The sequence below is a fragment of the Sceloporus occidentalis genome, unplaced genomic scaffold (assembly GCF_023333645.1).
Source record: "Sceloporus occidentalis isolate IW3139 unplaced genomic scaffold, rSceOcc1.0.p SCAF_14, whole genome shotgun sequence".
Classification (NCBI taxonomy): domain Eukaryota; kingdom Metazoa; phylum Chordata; class Lepidosauria; order Squamata; family Phrynosomatidae; genus Sceloporus; species Sceloporus occidentalis.
Genome location: NW_028316994.1, coordinates 13,423,820 through 13,446,135, shown reverse-complemented (window position 1 = coordinate 13,446,135; position 22,316 = coordinate 13,423,820). Strand labels below are relative to the sequence as shown.

The 22,316-nt window shown below is 43.8% G+C and overlaps 2 protein-coding genes across 4 annotated transcripts in view; one reads left to right on the top strand and one right to left on the bottom strand.

Moving 5' to 3' along the window:
• Positions 1–1,218: 1,218 nt before the first annotated feature.
• On the top strand, positions 1,219–20,393 carry LOC149304121 (FACT complex subunit SPT16). The gene is made up of 26 exons (XM_089481070.1): positions 1,219–1,337; positions 5,866–5,958; positions 6,076–6,246; positions 6,375–6,527; positions 6,607–6,753; positions 7,041–7,192; positions 7,659–7,831; positions 8,334–8,424; positions 8,548–8,621; positions 9,473–9,585; positions 10,711–10,776; positions 11,361–11,456; positions 11,635–11,750; positions 11,891–12,044; positions 12,576–12,703; positions 12,921–13,056; positions 13,259–13,385; positions 13,665–13,783; positions 14,445–14,570; positions 14,692–14,804; positions 16,026–16,101; positions 16,489–16,658; positions 17,235–17,364; positions 17,803–17,929; positions 18,940–19,017; positions 19,187–20,393. Exons 1-26 carry the CDS (start codon positions 1,272–1,274, stop codon positions 19,342–19,344), a joined length of 3,153 nt encoding a protein of 1,050 aa, XP_089337196.1. The 5' UTR covers positions 1,219–1,271; the 3' UTR covers positions 19,345–20,393.
• Positions 20,394–20,396: 3 nt separating this feature from the next.
• Positions 20,397–22,316, bottom strand: part of RPGRIP1 (RPGR interacting protein 1) — a 35,080-nt gene continuing 33,160 nt past the window's right edge. For all 3 annotated transcript variants that reach the window (XM_089481067.1, XM_089481068.1, XM_089481069.1), the window contains 3 exons: positions 21,597–21,681; positions 21,376–21,506; positions 20,397–20,598 (listed from right to left, as the gene is read on the bottom strand). In XM_089481067.1, the coding sequence (XP_089337193.1) occupies positions 20,480–20,598; positions 21,376–21,506; positions 21,597–21,681 (335 nt within the window). In that variant the 3' untranslated portion in view covers positions 20,397–20,479. The remainder of the gene's footprint in view (positions 20,599–21,375; positions 21,507–21,596; positions 21,682–22,316) is intronic.

The following is a 22,316-nucleotide window of genomic DNA, read 5'->3' as shown; positions in this document are numbered from 1 at the left end:
GAATCCCTAAAGGTACCAAATTATGATTTGGGTTTTAAAACATTTTTAATGTTTTTTGTACCTTTAAATACAAATTGCTGTACTTTTGCAAAGACATTCCATTCATTCCCTTGTCAGTGCCCTTCGAGTTGCTTGCTTTTGCTGGTTTGAAATGGTCTGGAGACTTATTCAATGAAGAATGCGTTGTACTTGGGACTGAATGGCGTCTAAAATTAATAAATAAATAAAAATAAACGTATAAGAAACTGGGGTTGTAACTACACTGCAGAAATAATGCAGTTTAACATCGCTTTAACTGCGCTGGCTCAATGCTATGGAATTCTGAGATTTGTAGTTCTGTGAGACATTTAGCTTTCTCTGTCAGAGAGGACTGGTGTCACAACCAACTACAATTCCCAGAAATCCATAGTATTGAGCCGTGGCACTCAGAGTGGTGTCAAACTGGTTTGTTTTTGCAAGAGCGGATTCAACCTCTATATTTTTAAGGTTTACTCTCTCTATGATTCCAAAGGCAAGCGTGGGGACAACGTGGGTGGCATTTCCGCAGTGCGCATGCGCACTCAGTGCTACGAGGGAGGGGGAGTGAAAGGTGCTTCCTCGATGGTCACGTGTCCTCTTGGGTTGGAAGGCGGGAAGATGAAAAGAGCCAAGGGGCGGGGGCGGGCGAGAGGAGGCAGATTACTGTCACGTGACCCGTCCGCGTCGCCTGATATTGACAGGAAAGCATGGCCTTCATCGAGGCGGGCGGGAACGGTCGGCGCATGCGCAGTCCCCTCCCTCAGAAAAAAAATAGGCCACGGACAAATAAAACAAAAAGTCGGTGGACATTTTATTATTCAACAACAACACATATTTACATAAACATTTTTATTTCCTTAAACATATATGTATCTATATTTGACGTCTATTCTCTCTCAGTCAAAAATAATTTTAATATTATTTATTTATTTTTATGAGGTAAACATGGTTTAAATAAATAATTTTTAAAATCAAGTTTGCCTCAAAAATAAATAAATAAAAATATTTATTGTTTTTTGAGGAGAAGGAAGAAAAAATTAAGTAAATAACCGGAAGTAGAAAAAGGTCGCGTGAGAGTGACGAAAGGGCGCGAAGGGAGGGGGAAGGGTTTCACTTCCGGGGTCGAACGGACGGACGGGCCAAACGGCCAATCAGGGAGAGGGAAGGCGTTGGGGAGGCGGCGCTTGGGGCGACGGTGGCGCGACGGAGAGAGAGGAGGAGGAGGAGCCGGAGCCGCCGCCGTCGCCGCTTCCATGGCGCTGAGTCTGGACCGCGAGGCCTACTACCGCCGCATCAAGCGCCTCTACAGCAACTGGCAGGTGAGGGCCTCGAGGGAGCGGAGGACGAGGAGCCGGAGCCGCCGCCGCCTTGCCTCCTCCTCCTCCTCTCCCTATACTTCCCCAGCCTCCCTCCTTGAAGCAGGAACGGCACGACGTTACTTCTCGTTACGTTACTCGTTCCCCCCAGAGGTCCTCGATCCAGGACTCCATTGGGATGAATCATTAAAACCAGTGTTATTATCATCATCATCATCATTATTATTAATTGTAGAACTACCTAGCCGTGTCGCTCCGTAGGATCAGTCTGCAGAGAGCTCTTGCAGCACCTTTGAGGCTCCCCGGCAGAAAGGCGTTGGCAGCAGGGGCCTTCCTGGGCTTCACACTTCCAGACACGGAAGGAGCCTCCAAGCTTTAACTCTGGCTCCAAAGCATGGCCTCGACTTGTGCATGAGGCCGACATATTGCTGAGCCTCTCCGGTGTGCCTTCGTCCGCCAATGGCCACGGTTAGAACTGGGCTTGCTTTTGAGAAAGCCCCTGAGGACCTATACTGCTCCCTCCCCATTCGCTGGGGTTACCTGAGAGAACACAACCCCCACATCGTGGCTCTGTATCTGTATGTGAACGTTCAGACTGCAGCTGTTTTATTGCTTTCTGCATTTCACCTGGATTGTGAGTGTGAGTGAATGAATCCACAGATGCGGGGCAATGTGGGGCATGTCTAATCAGAGAAAGGCCCACGGGTTCAGTGGGGTTTATTCCCAATACCACAAAGGCACTAATCGTGTCTCATCTTGGAAGCTAAGCGGGGCCAGGTCTGGTTAGTACTTGGATGGGAGACTGCCAACAAACACCAGGTGCTGCAGACTATCTTTCAGAAGATGGTACTGAGAAAACCACCTGTGAGCATTCCTTGCCTCAGAAAACCCTATACAATTCATGGGATTGCCATAAGTTGAGAGACGACTTGAAGGCACAGAGAGAGAGAGACTAGGACCCAGAGCAATGGCTGCAAGCTCCAGGAAAAGAGATTCCAGATCAACATTAGGAGGAGCTTCCTGAGAGCAAGGGCTGTTGGACAGTGGAACACACTCCTTCCTCGGAGTGTAGTGGAGTCTCCTTCCTTGGAAGTCTTTAAGCAGAGGCTGGATGGCCATCTGTCAATGGGGATGCTTTGATTGTGATTTCCTGCATGGCAGAAGGGAGTTGGACTGGATGGCCTTTCTTGGGGTCTCTTCCAACTCCATGATTCTATGACTTTCAGAATGCGTCTTTCAAACTTCATTGAAAATACTCTGCAAACTGGTGTAGCCAATATGATTCCCTCTGAATCCATACAACTGGAATGTGAGTGCCAGATTATAAATACAGCCTAGGAGTGGTGAACGTGTTGCAGTTATTTAGGATTAAAATACATCAGTGTTTAGGAAAGAGGACACATTCAAGAAAAGCGATAAGATAATCCAGCTGAAATTCTTGCTTTCACCCAGTACTCCATTTCTCTTCTTTACTTCTGCAAAATGGGGTCTAGACGTTTCCTTTCATCTTGCCATGAAAACAGGTTCATTCTTGAGGTGCTGCAAAATTCTCTTGTAGCATTTTGTCTGATCTGTTTTGAAAAAATAAGCTAGATGAAACATAAAAGCAGAAAAAATGAGCACATGGAGGTCTAAGGTAGTTACTGAGTTTCAGTCTCCTTTGTGGCCTGAAAGAAACGGTTGAAGATAAGATTTCTTTTCGTTGCCTGCTATTGAAACACTTCAGGTAGAAGAGATGGTGACAGTACTGAGGGCCCTGAGGAGTTGGGAGGTTTTGAATAACTGGGTATGTTTGGAGGCAAGCAAGAGATGGTGCTGGAAAAAGATAAGAGTTGACCAGGCAGCATGTGTGATCTTGGTATGCAACGTTAGGCATAGAGCTTATTGAGCCATTCCTGAACGTAACAACAAGTGACAGAGACCAGTTAAGACCTTCTGGCTTTTGGAAGGAAGCCTTGATGCAGAGCTGTGGTTTCCAAATGTGGAGCTCCAGATGTTATTCAACTCCTGGATGTTATTTGGCCACTGCCCATGAGGCTTCCTGGGAGTTGAAGTCCAAGAACATGAATGTTTGTGCTGAAATAGAGGTTTACCTCAGGTTTGCATATTGACATGGAACTTTACTATGAGTTGCGTAAACTTGGACATTCCAGTCTTTGGTTGTAAATTGGTCCCAGGAGATGAAGATCTGCCAGAGAAATACCTTTAAAGCTCTTTAAATGACCCAATATCAGGGTTCGCCATAAGCCTGCTCCCTACCTCTCTTCTGACATTTCTTCCACCATTCACATTGGACTTTGTATCTAGTGAGTTCTTGGTCAGATTGTGTCCCTAGATGCAGAGTTCATTCGCTCAACATTTTTAACAGTATTTAGCCGCAGTTGGATTTTCACCATAGCAGTTGGGGTTATCTTTAGATGTAGTGTTCATTTTCTAGTTTAAGAGCCAAATTATCGTTTGGTGAATGGAATTGCAATTTTGCAAAGAGGTTGGCTAATGAAATCAAACAGCCAGTATAACTCACACTTAGATGTGAATGCCACTCATGGGGAAAGGGGAAGGAAACAGGACAATGCCATATCTTGGTTTTTGTCTTGATCGCTTCCTTAAGTTTCCCAAAAGTTCTCGACTGAAAGAGAACACAAGAAGATTTTATTGTGCACCTTCATGGCAACCCTAAGGTGAACCTATCACAGGGTTTTCTTGGCAAGATTTATTCAGAGCAGGGATTGTCATCACCTTTCTCTGAGGCTGAGTGGGATTCCATGTTGAGTGGGAATCTCAACCCTGATTTCCCTTACTCAAACACTCAAAACTACAACAACCAGGTGGGAGAATGGAATGGAGTGGCTAAACAGAAGAGGATAGATAGCAAGAGCCATTGTCACCAAATGGGTCACTTCCTGGTTTGTGCTGAAAAGTTGTCTTTTACAGATAGATGTGAGAGTTTCCCATAGAAAACGGTGAAGGAATTGAAGGTTTTGATGTAACTCAGTTTGAGCAAGCCATCCCTTTAAAATTCAGGAGGCAACAGCAAACAGAAAAGCTCTTGTTCTTCCTAATTCAGTTCTTTTTAATGTGAAAGATTTAAAAAGTACCCCAGCTAATGCAAATTCCAGAACAAAAGCAAATTATTCTGCTATGCACAACAGTGCTCACACAGAAAGAAATGTACCAACAGACTTGGGGGAGCCCTAAGGCTTGTGCAGGAGAGTGAACATAAAAAAAGCCAAACCCAAAAACTTTTGTACACTGTCTCCCCATGTATGTACACCTCTTTCAGGGGGATGGAAATAGCTAAAAGGGGGCCAAGCATGCTGAATAGACATTGAATTCTAAGTGAGTGAGTGAGGAGGGTGAGAGAAATGAAAGAGTGGGTGGAATCCTTTATATAAAAATAGGTGTGGGGGGCAAAGAGTAGATTACAGGCCATCATTAAATAACCGTCTAATTAAAAATAATAATTCTAAGCCGCTCTGATAGCCTTTAGGGCTGAAGGGTAGGATATAAATACCATAAATAATAATAATAATAATAATAATAATAATAATAATAATAATAAAGTGTCTTCCAATTCCATTTTGACAACCCACAAGCCCCCTGTTCCACTGTGCTGAGAATAATAATGAGAAAATTGGATCCTCCTATTCCAGGCCTTAGGAGAAAGTGGTTTTCTGTTGAAATAGCTTGGGACCATCCAACCTCATCCCAAAGTTCCCAAAATGAAAGCAGATTTCTGGGTTTTGTTGTTTTTATTTTTGTTGTTTTAATTTGCATTTCTGGGTCTGGACATTGAGTCTTGGTGTTGGAAATTTGCCTCACACGCTGCATGAAGTTTTTCATTTGCTATACTCCTGTACTCAATACAGGATTTTGTTGGAGGAGTCCTTTGTACATTTTTGATCACATTTCTTGATCCATATGTTCTTTTCTCTAGTGATAATGCTAGCCTTACTCAGACTGTGGTGGCTTCAAGATATGTTGGCCCACCACTCTCATGATTCCTAGCCAGCCAGGCTGCAAGTGATAGAAGTTTCAGTCCAGTTCATGTATGTGACACCAGGTCATGGAAAGCTGTCATAAAATATGTTTATCCTCTCCCCCCCCCCCCTCGCTTTGGAGAGTTTTGTCATCAAGGATTTGAAAGGAAAAGTACTGGTGATATTTTCTACAGTGTTACTGGGGACTGAAAAGACTCAAGACAATGTCATGAAGTTTACCTAAAGGTGACCATTAGGGGAGGGGTTTGAGGAAGTAGTAGACTATTGAAGCTTTACTCTCAGCCATTAGAAAGAGCATCATCATCTGAAGAAAAAAGTATCTCTTCCCAATCTGCCCCCCCCTTTTAATTTTTTTGTTTGTGTGCATGAAGGCTGTAAAACCTTATATGTGTGGAAGGAATTGGTTGGGTATGAAAATCTGTGCCTGTGTAGTAATTGTCGATGGGTGGAAACAAAATCACTTGGTTTAATTTTTTTGTAAAGTATAATCCTTAAATTTGACACTATATTCATGTTTTGTTCTCTGGTAGAAAGGAGAAGATGAATATGCCACCATTGATGCCATTGTGGTCTCCGTTGGAGTGGACGAAGAGACTGTCTATGCCAAGTCCACTGCCCTGCAGGTAAGTGAGAGCAAAGAATCTCTCCTTTTGCCTTGAGTAGTACCATAGGATTTCACATGGCAAGGGATGGGATGGTTGGTGAAATAAGCCCCTCATATTCTCATTCCTGTTTTGCAGACATGGCTGTTTGGCTATGAACTCACAGACACAATCATGGTTTTCTGTGAGGACAAGATATTCTTCATGGCCAGCAAGAAAAAAGTGGAATTCCTGAAGCAAATTGCAAACAGCAAGAGCAATGAGAGCACCAATGGAGTGCCAGCAATCACGTTGCTCATACGGGAGAAGGTGAGTGAGGACCAATGCAGGTCTGTTCAAAACAGCTTGTTAGGTGGAAGAGTTCTGGTTGGAGTTGGAAACATGTAGACACATGCAGAAATTCCGTCTTTTCCCTCTTTTGTTTCCTTTTGTTCTAGAATGAGAGCAACAAAGCAAATTTTGATAAGATGATTGAAGCTTTGAAAAGCAGCAAGAATGGCAAACGCATTGGGGTCTTCAGCAAGGACAAATTCCCTGGGGAGTTCATGAACAGCTGGAATGATGCTCTCAGCAAGGAAGGTTTTGAGAAGGTGAGGAGAGCCAGTTCCAAGGTATGGGTGTGGGCTGGCAAGGATGAAGACCACTTACGTTCTTCTCACTGTGTTGTAGGTGGATATCAGTGCCGTAGTGGCCTACACCATTGCTGTGAAGGAAGATGGGGAAATTGCCCTGATGCGTAAAGCGGCTGCCATCACTTCAGAGGTCTTCACCAAGTTCTTGAAGGACCGAGTCATGGAGATAGTTGATGCTGATGAGGTGAGGAGGGAACTGGCACAAATACATTTCCATCTGATTTCATGGGACTGAAAAGTATTTGTGCCACTGCTCAGTTCAGCAAAAGAATTGAGTTTTTAAAGCTGAAGAGCAGGGTATAAATAATCAAAGAACTTGGGCACATCAGAGACCAGTGTGTTGGTTTTGCTGGGATCGGTATGCGTGTCAAAGCAACTCAGGATGAAATTACCCTTCTCTCCACCATTTTCTTTGTACCATTATCCCCGCCTTCCCATACTGACCATTGAATCCCCTCTGTTCTCTGGCAGAAAGTGCGGCACAGTAAGCTAGCTGAGTCAGTGGAGAAGGCCATTGAAGAGAAGAAATACCTGTCTGGAGCTGACCCTTCCACTGTTGAGATGTGCTACCCTCCCATTATCCAGAGCGGGGGAAATTACAATCTCAAGTTTAGTGTTGTCAGGTAGGCAGATTCATATGCGGTTTGTTTCTTTTGATACAATTTATACCAACAAAGAGAATGACATTTCATGTTTTATGATTCATTCATCCCTGAGTATGCTGATTGGTTGCTGCAATAAAAAATTATACTGGTTTGCACCTAAGTGCAGCCTTGGCAGAGTGTTTTAAAATTTCTAATCACACAATCCAAATTCCTTTCACACTGTACAATTGTATCTCCTGAAAGAATTTCAAAGAACTGAAGTTAATAAATATCTGTTTAATTTATTATATTGTTATTTCTCCTCCAGGAAACTCAGGATAGCGTATAGAGATTATTTCCTTATATGACTTTTATTGAGGCAAAATTCTGTCTCAGTTATTCATTTTTTCTGCTTTATATAAGGACTATGCCTTGCCAGTTGGCTCACTATAGGTCCATCCACATCACTCTCCTCCAATTCTTAACTCTTCCTTTCCATCCCTAGTGAGAAGTCCTACGTGCACTTTGGGACTGTTACTTGCGCCATGGGAATCCGCTACAAATCGTACTGCTCCAACCTGGTGCGCACCCTTATGGTGGACCCGCCTCAGGACACACAGGACAATTACACCTTCCTGCTGCAGTTGCAGGAAGAAATGCTCAAAGAACTGCGACCTGGTAGGTGGCAGGGGAGCTTGGCTATAGTGACTACTGCAGAGGTAGGGAACCTTGTGCCCTGAGGCAAAATCCGGTCTTCCCAGGGTTTCAGTTGTGCCTTCCATATATTCACACTGCTTTCCCCACATCACCATTATTTGTTAACAATAATAATAATAAAATTTATTTATATCCTGCCTCTCTACAAAAATATTTCACATCTTTTGTACAGCTTTCCCCCTCATTTCCCTCATTTTGTCTTTCATACAGTTTCATTACTGGTAGAAAGAGCTTTAAAATATACTGGTAGTTATGGTTCCATTATTTTGCCTTTGATTTTTTCCCATCACTGGAGTGGGCCCGTGAGACCTTTTCTAAAATTGAATCTGGTCCTTGGGCTAAGCTTCCCCACACTTGCACTATGGTCATTTCACTTTTCTGTGGAATATGAGAAGAAAGCATTGTTGAAGTAGCTCCAGCAAGATAGGTCTCTTTTTTCTTGACTACTTTTTCTTCATATTAGGTGTGAAGCTGTGTGAGATATATGCTGCTGTCATGGATATGGTGAAGAAGCAGAAGCCAGAACTCATAAGCAAAATTACCAAGAACTTGGGGTAAAAAAAGAAAAGAAAAAATCTTTGCCCACTGGAGCAGAAGCAACTTTCTTGGAACCTTACAGACTCAAGAGTGGTATAGTTGGAGAACTGAATTGTTTCCTCTACCCTTATCTTTTCTAGGTTTGCCATGGGGATTGAGTTCAGAGAAGGTTCTCTTGTGATCAATAGCAAAAACCAGTATCGCCTCAAGAAAGGTAAGAACATTGTTCCCTCACTCAGGCAAAATGAACAAAAAACAAGGGTGTCCTTGTTCTATCCTCCAAAATAAGAATGATTTAAAAGGCAAAATATCTTGTTGAGTGCACTTGAAAAGAGATCAAAAAATAAAGCTGCCAATATTAGACAAATTGATGGTACAACTATACCCAGAATACTGTTTACAGTTCTGATCACAACACCTGGAAATAAATACTGTGGAGCTGGGAAAAGTGTAGATAGCAGCATCCATCAGACAACTGAAATAACTCCACTAAGGTGTGGTTAGAATGTCTTGTCTGGGCCTGTTAGTTTAGAAAGGAAGGTGAGTAAGAAGAGACATAGAAGTGTGTAAAATTATGCGTGGTGTGAAAAAAGTTGATAGGAAGAAGCTTTTCTTATAGAATCATCTACTGAAGCTGAGTAGTAGGATATTCAGGACAGATAGAAAGATGTACTTTTTCACACCACACATTGTTAAACTGTGAGACTCACTGCTACAAGTTGTACTGATGGCTACCAGTTACTAATCAAGGTGGCTGTGTGTCACATTCAATAACAAAGGTACTTTGCCTCTGTATATCTTGCAGAACACAGTGTGGAGGGTGACTGTGCGTTCATGTCCCCTTGGTTGGCCTTTTCTAGGCAACTGATAAACCAGCACTGAAACACAGTGTTGGCGTGGATGTGTCTTTGGTCAGAACCAGCATAGCTCTTTTTATGTTATGTCCTGTTTCCTGAATTCACTCTCCTGTATTGCCTAAAATGTATGTGTATGTTGGGAGTGGATAGCTCAGAAGGCCCTTGAAGAAACTCAGTCCCCTCTGTGGCTGTGTTCTGTCTATCACAGGAATGGTTTTCAGCCTCAACGTGGGGTTCTCAGACCTGACCAACAAAGAGGGAAAGAAACCAGAGGAGAAGACATATGCGTTGTTCATTGGGGATACCGTGTTGGTGGAAGAGGTGGGTATGAGTGGGATAAAAAGGTACATGAGGGTGTGACAGTGTGAGAGAGACAGAGGGGCACCACTACAGTGAGGAGGAATAAGGTCATCAGAAAATTTAGATGGTCTCTCCAAAGAGGAGACCCCCTCCCACATTTGTTTTTGTTTTTGTTTGGGCAGAGAACAGTGTCTCTTCAGAGCTCAAGCCTCTGCAGAAGCAACGCTAGCTTCCCTTCCATTTCCCACCCAATTATTCTTGGTTCTTCCTAGTTTCCTACACCCTAGGTAGTGGGTAAAGGGGCTCAATTAGGAACTAGATTGAGCATCACCAACTAAAAACAGTGGGACCCTGAAAGTCTGGTTGACTTTCTTTTTTGGTCTTATTCATCTCACTCACCATCAATACCAAACCAGGAGGAAAGAAAGACAGAGCACTCCAAACCCATCTTCCATAGAATTTCAGCAAACCTGCTCTATTTCTCATCACACTCTTCTCAGGAGCGAAGGTCACCAGGCCGACCATCAGCAAGATGGCTCAGAGTGAATCTCCCTTTCCTGTTTGTCAGCAGGGCATTCATCTACATGGCTGCTGCTCCCTTGGTCTGTGATGGGCTCTCTGCCCCAGAAGGCTGGAGCCCCACCCTAACATAAATGCTGGGCAGCTATGAGGCCAGTATAATGCATGCCTTCACTTCTGCAGATACCTTTTTCAAAGAAGGGTTCTATAGCCCATTTTCCAAGAAAGGAGTGTTGGCTCTGCCTCTTGAGTTTGGGCAGCTGCTCTTGGACATTACTGTCCTGCCTGATTCCATGTCCTCTAACCAAGAATGAAGTTCTGTCTTGCTTAGAAGGGAGAAAAGCAAACCAGACTCTCCCATGTCAAAATTTTTTTAGAGACTGGCAAAGTGTGAAAGATATGCCCTTTATCTGGATTGCCACAGCTTTGTATTGTCAGGGACATCTCAAGCAACTCTTGTATCTACTGATGTCATATGCAAACAAACCTCCTCAGAAGGAACAAAGAGCTTATTGCCCTTGCCATTAAATGTAACCTCACAGAAAACCTAATTTCTTAGTTGTATACATTTTTAAATTTAAGGCTTTCTGTAGCTGAGATGCGTTTTGGTTTTTCCCCCTTCCACAGGATGGTCCAGCTACCCTTTTGACTTCTGTCAAGAAGAAGGTGAAGAATGTCAGCATTTTACTCAAGGTAAATCCTGGAGTATATACAAGGAAAGTTTTAAATTGGACTGAAGAACTTCACTGGGTCTAGGGGGCCAATCTTGCCCTCCCCCAGCCATAAGCATACTGGAAATTCTTGCTTTTATGGGCATTTTCACAGCTTGCATAATGACAGTTCTCTGGTGGTCTGGAAGCCACAAAAGCAGTCTTGGGGTCACTTGCAGTCCAGGGGATGCATATTGTCCACTCAGTCTTACTTACTTGGCAGGAGTTTGTTGATTGATGTGGGCAGTAAATGCACTGAATGGACTTGTGACCTACGGCTAACTGCAGGATTTGGAATCCTGCATAGTCCCACATACCATGTTTCTAGTCCTTTTGAATTAGAATGTTGTGTTGTTTGACAGAATTTTCAAGCATTCAAAGAAAAGGGGGAAATTAGGAATAAATTATTACTGTAACAGATGATATGTCGACAATATGAAGCTTTGGGTTTGACATTTTGTGAGGCATAGCTGAATAAAAAATATTGCAAAACAGGTTTGGGAACAAAATGTTAGCTTCTTCTCAAATAGTTCTGCATGCATTCTCCTTTCTCTTTTTCTGTTGCAGAAAGAAGATGAGGAGGAGGTGGAAGAAGATGATGATACAGAGGGCATCCTGCTGGGTCGTGGTTCTCGGGCAGCACTATTGCCAGAAAGAACTCGGGTATTAAAGGCTTGGATGGAGTGAAGTAGGGTGGAGTGAGCATGTAATGGCCTTGAGAGAGAACATTAAGCATTTCTGGGAGAGGAGTTGCCAGCTCATTGACTGTGCCTTCAGTATGGGAGGGGAAAGCAATTTTGTATGGGTAAATATCACACTCCCTATCATCTGTCCCATCCAGAATGAGTTAACAGCTGAAGAGAAGCGCAGGGCACATCAGAAAGAACTGGCCACACAGTTAAATGAGGAAGCCCGCAGGCGGTTGACAGAACAAAAGGGGGAGCAACAGATCCAGAAGTAAGTAAAAAATCTGCATGAGAATGTCATGATGTAGGCTCCTTGCTGTTTAAAGATGGTAGAGTTTGGAAAGTGCCCTTGAGCAGCTGACGGGAAACCTCCATTCACTGAACTTTCTCCACTTTTGCGGTCCCTTGCAGGGCTCGTAAATCAAACGTTTCCTACAAAAACCCCTCCCTGATGCCAAAGGAACCACACATCCGAGAAATGAAAATCTACATTGACAAGAAATATGAGACCGTCATCATGCCTGTCTTTGGCATTGCTACTCCTTTCCACATTGCCACCATCAAGGTATGGCAGTTGCAGCTCCTAAGGGGTTGCGGAAGCCTGCTAAGTCTTGGAACAGATGCAGTTCAGTGGCTATCCAGATGAAATGGCAATGGGTAGAACCTTTTGCATGACCATAACAATACATAATAATAATTAATAATTTGTTTTATTTATATACCGCTATTCCAAAGATCATAGCGGTGAACAGCAAGTAAGCTAATTAGCAAGTAAGCTAATTTGCCCCCAACAGTCTGGGTACTCATTTTAGCGACCTCGGAAGGATGCAAGCCTGAGTCGAGCTTGGGCCCTTTTGCTGGTCTTGAACTCGCAACCTTGTGGTCTTGAGTGAATGGCTGCAGTACAGGCATTTAACCACTGCGCCACCAGGTGGAATCTCCACACACACACCCCACCCCCCAAAATAGGCTGCTTGTGGCCTCACATGGCAGTGACATGGATTGTGTACGAAAGTGCAGGGACAAGAGACAGAAAATGGGCTTTGAATGAAAGTGAATGAGTCTGAGCACTTTCTTCTTTGCTCCTTCCCTACAGAACATCAGTATGTCAGTGGAAGGCGACTACACCTACCTGAGAATTAACTTTTATTGCCCAGGCAGTGCCCTGGGTCGCAATGAGGGCAACATCTTCCCCAATCCTGAAGCCACCTTTGTGAAAGAAATGTGAGTCAATCTTACCTATTTTTTGCTGTAGAATATAGAGTTCTTCATTGCCTAAGGGGGTCACTTATAATTTAAATGAGCTTCCTATGTCTCTCATTTGCTGTTAGGACTTTTCATTCTTTGGATTTTCAAGAATGCCCAGTGCTAGTTGGCACCCACTAATACAGTACTCTTTTTCTTTATCTCCTGTACCCATCACCTTCCTATTCTTCTCCAGAACTTACCGCGCATCCAATTTAAAAACACCTGGAGAGCAGTTGGTGCCAGCTCTCAACCTCCAGAATGCCTTCCGTATCATCAAGGAGGTGCAGAAGCGCTACAAGACCCGGGAGGCTGAAGAGAAGGAGAAGGAGGTGAGATGGAGGAGGATCTCCTCAAATGTGTTTTCAAGGAATAGCTGGAGGGATTGCAGTGGTGGGATGACACCTAAAGTACTCAAAGCTTAGTGTGGCTAAAGCCTGAGATTCTACCTAGAAATGGTATCAACTCAGGGCTTATGTAGAAATTATGGGTGCTTGGTGGACTGACGTGGTTGTCTCCCTTCCGTTTCTTCAGGGGATTGTCAAACAAGACTCTCTGGTGATCAACCTGAATCGCAGCAATCCCAAGCTGAAGGACCTTTACATCCGCCCCAACATTGCCCAGAAAAGGATGCAAGGGTCTTTGGAGGCTCACGTCAATGGTAAATAGGGCTGCCTGTCTGTGTGGATGGCCACATTCCTTGGAAGTTAAAGAGCACTTAAAAAACTTTTAAAGGGATTTCTCAGGAAATGACCAAACTCTCCTAAACTGCCATGTAATTGGAATTTTTCCCCACTCTTACTTGTTTGGGTTCTTTCTCATCTATTTGTGCTGAAAGGCTTTGCTGGTATTGATGTCACACTGCATAGGTAATCCTAAACCATACCCACCATCCAAGAGCAGATAGTTCCCTTCTCACTCCAGTTTTCTCTTTTGGCAGGTTTTCGCTTCACCTCTGTGCGTGGGGACAAAGTGGACATCCTGTACAACAACATCAAACATGCCGTGTTTCAGCCCTGTGATGGGGAGATGATCATTGTGCTGCACTTTCACCTCAAGGTACCTCTCCAAGTTGAATTCCCTAGAATGAGGAGGGCTTACAAAACATTTTTACATTGGGTTAACGGCAGAAGGGAAGAGCTTTGCTTCTATTGAGCGTAATTAGTCCCTTGGCATTGTTGACCTGTCCCCTTTAACATTGTTTAATGAGTACATTTCCTTTCTCCATCTAGGACATGTGTGTGCTTTGGTCTTATATACAGAATTTGGATTTGTTAGAATAGGTGGGAAACAGGTGGCCACTCACTACATATTTTTGGACTTCAGCTCCTGTCAGCCATAACCAGGATTCTAAGGATAAGGGATGATGAGAGATATCATTCAAGTTTTGAGGAGCTACCTGTTCAGTACCCTTGCCCTATAAGTGCTTGTGTTTTTATAAAAAGAAGGCTGAAAATATGTGGGTGATACCCGCTGTAGGCAGGGTTAAGTATTTGATGAGGCATGGGGAGAATAGCAGTTCAGGCTTTAACACTCCTTAAAGTCCAGCAGAAGCATAATGAGGTATGAAAATCACCTCCAGAGTGCAAGGTTTTCCCATACTATTAATTTATGCAGCTCTGAGTTTTTGATCACAGTGTTTTGGATTTCCCCCTCTGCAGTATGTGCACACAGAGACCTATATTTTTCTCCTAACCCCCTTTCTTCCCTTGAACTCTAGAATGCCATTATGTTTGGCAAGAAGCGTCACACAGATGTTCAGTTTTATACTGAAGTAGGCGAAATCACCACTGATCTGGGCAAGCATCAACACATGCATGACCGTGATGATCTATATGCTGAGCAGGTAAGAGAGAGGGGGTGTTGCTTGTTCCCCTGGATTGGGGAGAAGAAAGGCAGGCAGATCAATTTAAGCAAAGGTAGGGTGAGGTAATGTGTCTGACACTCCTTGGTCCTTTCTCACCTAGATGGAGCGTGAGATGAGGCACAAACTGAAAACTGCATTCAAGAATTTCATTGAGAAGGTTGAGTCTCTAACCAAGGAGGAGCTCGAATTCGAGGTGCCCTTCCGGGAGCTAGGGTAAGAATGACCAGGACAGAGTAGCTGTCATTTTTGTGTATTGATAAAGTCTTGTAATGTGATTCAGACATTTGGGATTCTTCTGAAGGATAATGTAAGAGAGAAAGAGGATGATTAACACAAGAATGAAACAGTGGAGGCTGAGAAACTGTGTCGTCAGAGTGTCAAAAATTATTTCCATAAACTAATGTACCAAAGAAAGCCAGCATGGCATAGTAGCAGTTTGAATGTTGGACTAGGACTCCAGAAGATCAGGGTTTGAATCCCCACTCAGCTGTGAAAATCCTCTGGATGCTCTTGGGCAAATCCCACTTCCTCAGAGGAAGCCAGTGCCAAACTCCCTCTGATCAAGTCTTGCTAAGAAAACTGTGTAATAGATTCAACTTAAGGTTACTACTCTAAGTTGTAAAAAAAATGGAAGGCACATAGTAAGAGTGAGGGATAGAAATCATCCTGTTGTATTTCTTTCTCAGTCCTTTTGGGAAAGGTAAGGAACTGGATCAGGAACCCAAATGTGGCATTGTTCAGTTTACTCACCCTGACCCTGAGAGGGACTTCCACATCTGAAGGGAGTTATACTGGCTTTTTGATTTCATTAGCAATCTCTTTGGCAGATTGCAATTCCATTGCCCCTTGAAAGAGCACTATAGTCAAAGACAATCCCAACTGCCACAGTGAAAATTTAATGACATATTGCTGAAAATGCTATCAATGAGTGACCTCTGTATCAACAGATTACCAACATTTATCCCATGTTTTGGTCTGCCTTACCTCCCAAACACATGGAGCCTTTAAAATGTTTGGTTGAAAATAGGGACTGGTAGCTATACCGAGGTAAGATCCCCATCAAAATTTACCCTTATTTGCTATCTGTTTATTAGCAGAGAGGATTCTGCCTTTTCTCCATTTCAGTGCAAGTTAGAAATTGGCTCTTTAAAATAAGGGTGAGGGAGGGAAATCTCAGGATTTTAAAGATGAAAGTAGAGTTTTTAGTATTGTAATTCCATGTTAGCTGTGGGGGAACGTCCCTGCTTTGTTCCACAGATTTGGATTAAAGGGGCTTTTGTCTCTTCCTTATAACTGTGGTTTCAGGAGTCCCATGGTGTCTATTCTTGATTTGTAAGCCTACTCTTAAGTTGTAAGATAAAGCTATTCTGTTCTCCTGCACTGACTGCTTCTCACTGCTGTCTTTTTGTCCCCATCCCAAATTCATTGTGGCAGGTTCAATGGTGCCCCCTACAGAAGCACCTGCCTCCTTCAGCCAACCAGCAGCGCCCTGGTGAATTGTACGGAGTGGGTGAGTAGAAGTCTGTGTTTGCATGGGGAGAACATGAGTGGCCATAGAAGAAGGGGTGGCTTCTGCTTTGCCTGGGTGGACTGACTACAGGGGCTTGAAAACTGCAGCTTTGAGCAAGTGGTGTGGGAAGATATTGTATTCCCCCTGTGAACCTGAGGAATTGATCCCATAGGTTGTGAGGGCTTTCTAAAGTCTGAGAAGATTATTTCTGTCCTGTTTAGATTTTACATTTTCTGGTTTGTATGGTTTTGGGGGCAGTAATAGCACTTGCTAACAGTTCGTTTCCAGATGCTGAGAATAGTATAGCCCCCAGCCCATCCTGCTCACACCTGCACTCAGGTGAGCAGCCTGGAAAATCTAATTGCTGCCCCTCCTTCCTACCTGCAGCCCCCGTTTGTGGTGACGCTGGATGAGGTGGAGCTGATTCACTTTGAGCGAGTGCAGTTCCACTTGAAGAACTTTGACATGGTCATTGTCTACAAAGATTACAGCAAGAAGGTCACGATGATCAATGCCATCCCAGTGGCCTCACTGGACCCCATCAAAGAGTGGCTCAAGTGAGTTGTATGGGAGAGTGGTCTCAGCCATTGGTGTTCCATTCCTGAGGTCTGTCAAATTACAGTTGGGAGGCTTGTAATCACTTCCCTTTCCCAGCAGAGAAGGGTGGGACATCCTGTAGAACAGATTGCTCCTCTCAGTTGCTCATTCTATAGAATATTTGGCCTTCCTCTGGTGGAAATGGATGTATCACAAGTAAGAATGGCATGACATTTTGGCTGGGGAATGGTGGGAGCTTTCATCCAAAAAAGGGAACTTTTGCAACCTGGTAATAAGAGCATAAAAGTTTAATGCTTTATGAAAGCATGGCCACCTGTGCAAAAGTACTTGAATCAAGAGTCCTTTTTGAAGGCAACATCCTCCCTTTCTGTAGTGTGGAGCATCCAGTGTTCATTTCTTTCCATAAGTAAAAAGCAAAAAAGAAAGAAACAGAAGTAGTTTATTCTGCAACCACTCCTTGTGTTTTGTACAGAAATGAAATATTTCACTGCAGAAATGACTTATGAAAGAGGACTCTGGCTCTGTCAGAGTTTTGCTGTGATTTTTATTAATGTCTTCCTCTCCACCCACATCAGCTCTTGTGACATCAAGTACACAGAAGGGGTGCAATCCCTGAATTGGACCAAAATCATGAAAACGATTGTAGATGACCCAGAAGGCTTCTTTGAGCAAGGGGGCTGGTCGTTCCTTGAGCCTGAGGGAGAGGTATGTTGAACTAATGTCAGCAACTGTCATTGAGAAGCAAGAGATGAGGCAAGAAATCAAAAGCAAGTTTTGTTCTCAGATCATTTTCCTATTACCTTTCTTTAAAAAATTGAGTGGCTTCAGCTGCAGAAATTGGACCACGAGAGGAAAAAGAACCAGGTCTTGTAGCTTGGGCAGTTCTGAAGCTCAGGGAAGTGCCAAGGCAGCACATGGTGCGACATTCATATAGAAAATGGATGTGGAGATCCAGACCCCATCACTAGCCCCTGCCCTACCTACAAAGCAATGCAGACCTCCAGAATCCATGCTGTGTAGCAGTATAGAACTGTAATGAAATTAGAAAAAATCCTGCCCTGTTCTAAGTCTTTGCACAGTTGGTAAGAGGGGAACCCGTCTTTCCCATCTCCCTCACCACTCTTCCGCTGCACTCTCTTCCAGGGTAGTGATGCAGAATCTGGAGGATCAGGATCTGAGATTGAAGATGAGACATTCAACCCTTCAGAAGAGGAGGATGACGATGAAGAGGACACTGATGAGGACTATTCTTCTGAGGCAGAAGAATCAGGTGAAGACGCTACCTTTCTGAGAGACCAGGGGGCACCCCAGAGTTCTCAAAAAGAAGGAATGGCTGTGGATGACCAGCACACAGCCCTTACCTCAAATCCCATCCTTGAAACTTGCCCACATTTCATGAAACCCACCCATCTCACTACTCATGGTCTCCCTTGGCTGTTTTACTTCAGTGTTTGAGCTCTGTTTCTTACTAGCCTGTGTCTGTGTGCAGACTTTCTCTATATACATCTGTGCTGCTTCAAAGTCCTGCCTCCTCCAGATGCTTACCAAATGGTCCTGCAAATACAGATTTCCTGATCTACGTTATCTGGGCTGGCCTGCCTTTCTGAGGACATGCGCTAGCTGGTGCACTCCTTTCATGCTTATAAGCAGAATAATCTGGTTGCCTTCTTTTTTTTTAAAGACCGATGGGATCTGGATGCTGGCCCAGGACCCTTTTTAAGCATGACCTGGATAGAAACTGGGAGGCTGTTTGAGCAGTGATCCAGAGACTGCACTGTGTGACCTAGATATTTCTGCACTCTCCAGAAATCTCATTTTAGCCTCCTTTCTGTTCCTGCCTCACATCTCTGGAAAGTACTTTCTTTATAGAATTATCTTTATTATTTTGTTCAAGCCCTGTCTTATCTCTCACCTACCCACCCACCCAGTAACACACATAGTCCCTATGCAGTCATAGAGATGGATCCAGTTTAAGACTACAGACTAACATGCATTTTGACTGAGAATAAATCTCATTGAACACAAAGGGATTGACTGCTAAGTAAACATTCATGGGTTTCTGTTGTTAGTTCAAAGAATTGCTAACAGATTCATTACTGTCTTCCCATTTAAGTTAATGAGATTTATGTGTGGTTGACTTCACCTATTGATCTGTGGGAAACTAGGAAATCAAGGAAAGAAGTCCAGGGCAAATCTGAGATTGCTGCTCCTTCAAAATATCCTATCTCCCCTGAAGCCTGTATATGTGGCAAGTGATTCTGAGACTCTGTTTCTTGACAGATTACTCCAAGGATTCCCTGGGGAGTGAAGAAGAGAGAGGCAAAGATTGGGATGAGCTGGAAGAGGAAGCACGGAAAGGTACGACTCTTCCCTGGGCACAAAACCAGGTTGCTCCTTGGAATGGCACTTTCTGACATGCAGCCTTGAGAAGGGGTAAAGAAGCAACTGAGCAAATTTTACTCTTGGTACGTAGGAGAGATTTCCTTCCCCTATGTGTCTTGATCACTTCCTTCCACTCTTCCTGCAGCTGACCGCGAGAGTCGGTATGAAGAAGAGGAAGAGAGAACCCGCACTATAAGCCGCAAAAGGAAGGGTGCCTCATCCCAAAGCTCTGGGCATCATCGCAGTTCCCACAGCCGCAGTCCTGGCCGAAGCTCAGCACCCCCCAAGAAGAAGAGGAAGTAGATGGCAAATGGTAGCCTTTCCCATCCACCAATTTTTCAGGGATTGGGGCTTTTGAGGCCTCATCCAGCAGCCAATGTATAGGGCATGGGAGGGCTGCCAGCCTCTCCCCACAAACTCTTTCATCTCCCCCTCACACACAAACACACTCTTGCATCCCTTTTTTTCCCTGTTTCTCTGGGGAGTATTTTTTTGTTTTTGTTCCTTGAATCGTTCCTGACCATTTGTATGGACCAATGAGCTGTGAGAGATATTCCAGGCCATGTTGTGTTAACTATGGACACAAAGTCTAACCAGGTGGATTGGGTGTGAGGCTCAGGAATCTGGTGTCAGTGATAATGCTTCTCTGCTGTCCCCCTCTGCCTTTTTCCATCATCTTTCTTCTGCCCCTTTGTCCTCCAATCTGTGGAGTATATCGACTGTAAACACACTTTCCTTACCAACCTCTCCTTGACTTCCAGTGTTTTTAGACAAATTGGAGGCCAAGGAGGGGTTGGGTTGGTCTTGGAATTATTCCAGAATAAGAACATGTACTTCAGTGAAGCAGATGGTTTTCTTGGCCTCTTTGACTGATGGGGAAAGAAGGTGGGTATGTTCTGGTTTTTGTGAAGCAAAGGCCTGGATGATACAGGAAGTCCCACCTTGGAGCAGAGTTGGAGAGATGGGCATAAGATTTTCCATTCAGGTGAAACCCAGAGGGTGTGGAGATGCAAGTGAGAAGAAAAGGGTCTTGCTCCCTACAAACCCCTATTTTTGATTTTCTCTTTTTTTAAAAAAATCGTCAAGCTCTGTCTGTATTTATCTGTTTTCTCAGTTGCTGAGTCTGGTCTCCAGTGAGCAAGTGTTTTAGGGGTGGAGGGGGTTGAATGCATTGCCTGTCTCCTGCCTCCCTTGTGTCCTGTGGGTTTAGGGGTCAGTGATCCAGGCATGTGGGAGGGAGGGGAGGGAGGCGCTTTCTCAAACTTTTTTTCCCCGTAGCCATTAGCACTCAGTATTTTTGACTTTGGAAAAACTGATCAATAAAAATGTTTTTTTTAAGTATTTGGAAAGTATTTCTTTGTGGGCTTATCTTTATTTATTCTCAGAGCAGCTCTTTCATTGCAGTATCCTGTTTGTTCTGCCATTTCTCCCAATCCAATTATCCTTCGTCGCTCTTCTTCTTCTTGGCTGCCCAGTAGACAGTACGCAGGGCAGCAGCTGCTTCTATGGAAACTTTCAGCTTCCCAACGTACATCTCCGGATCAAAAGAACTAACCACTGAAATGACAGTTTAAATTAACCACTTTTCTTTCAGTTAAATACATTTTTAAAAACCCTCTCATTTGGAAGAGATGTGTGTGGGGAGCTAGAAACAGTGTTCTTTCGCCATGGAACAGTCGCTAATAATTCTAAAGAAAAGAAAAGTCTAAGTTTTGCAAGCAAAGACTCATGCTTCCTGAACTTTCATGTAGAAGGAGTGAACCAATAAATCTGGGAATGTTAGACATTAGCAACCCAGTGTTCCCTTTTTTTTTTTTTTAATGAAAAGAGCAACAGCCAGGGACTAGGGGTCATGAATTGATCCCTCAGAGGATGTTGGGGAGGTGTTCTTCCTCTGTTTTGCCCCACTTGATTTTGTAATTTTTTGTTCTAAAAATGTCCCCCCAATATTCCCTGGGGGGTGGGAAGAAAAGGGAAAATTCACTGTTTCTTGGGATGTTTTAAACACCAGAAAGGCCTTTCTCTAACCAGGAAATAAATTGGAAGTTGAATTCCAGTTTACTTTCTGGTTTAAAAGGGGGGGGGGGGGAAGCAAAGATGTAGCAAAATTCCCCCATGCCTTCTGGGGTTTATGTTTGGGAGGTATTTTAACAAAAGTAGGAGATATTCTTGGGAGGGAAACTAGGGAGACCTTGTATCCATTGGACAACACATTCCCCATCCTTGTACTAGGGTCTGCCTTAATTTTTTGCAACTAGAACCCACCAAGCCTTGATGTGTTGGCCCCCATTTAAGTATTTTTATCCTGGTGGAAGAAGGGAACCGGTTTCTTACCCCAAAGCTCTCTTTCCAGCACATCGCATCCAGTGAGAAGGATCTCTCGCAAATCCAGGTATGCAAAGCCCACCTCCTCGCACTCTCCTCCAGCACCAGGCAGTGGCTCACTCACCACTACAAACTGCAGTCTGTAGTAGAACAAGAGATTTTGTGAACACAAGAATGACCTCCATTTCTTGTCCCCCAGATTTTCAAGAGAAAGGTAGCCAGGCACTCACTGGTTCCTCTCTGGTTCCTCTGCTTCCAGCATGGAGAACAGCAGCTGCCTTTGGAGACTTGCAGAATCTGGGTCCAGTCTGATCACTGCAGTGGAAAGGTAGAGGAAACATTTATGAGACCAGTACCACTGTTGGCCCATCTAGTAGTTAGATATTTCAGGTTAAGTACCAGGTCCATAAGTGCTTTTATACCATAAAAAAAGAAGACTGAAACCACAAACATGATCAAGTGGGAGTTCTTGAAGTCAAAATTCCTATTGATTTGTTCCAACCACAGTAGACTCATTGACTCGATTGCTGAATGGTGAGTGAACATATAGGTAAACCCCTTAGATTCAGTAGGTCTACTCTCCGTGGGAATCTAACAGGATTCATGCTCCTACAAGTCTGGTCATAACTTTATGGACCAACCAAAATGCCCAAAATATATTATGCAAGCTTTCGATGCTTCACTGGCTTCATCAGGCAAAGATTGAAAATCATATAGGAGAAAAAAAGTGAGGATGTTAGAGTCAAAGGCTTACATTTTGCCTCAGATGTTACTTCACGTGTTACTTCTACAAATAAGATGATCTGGAGAGATCTCAATGTAGGCAAAGCTCACTCAATGTCTTGGTCATGAGTCCAGCTTCCAAGGGCACTAAATATCTCTACCTCCATTTCAGATGTTACCAACCACAGTCTAGTACTGCACCAGGCAGCAACTAAGCTGAGCATTAA

Coding starts and splice junctions, on each gene's coding strand:
- LOC149304121 (XM_089481070.1), top strand. CDS start 1,272: ATGGCGCTGAGTCTGGACCGCGAGGCCTACTACCGCCGCATCAAGCGC. Junction 14,571..14,691: donor ATGATCTATATGCTGAGCAG/GTAAGAGAGAGG, acceptor TTTCTCACCTAG/ATGGAGCGTGAGATGAGGCA. Junction 14,805..16,025: donor GTGCCCTTCCGGGAGCTAGG/GTAAGAATGACC, acceptor TCATTGTGGCAG/GTTCAATGGTGCCCCCTACA.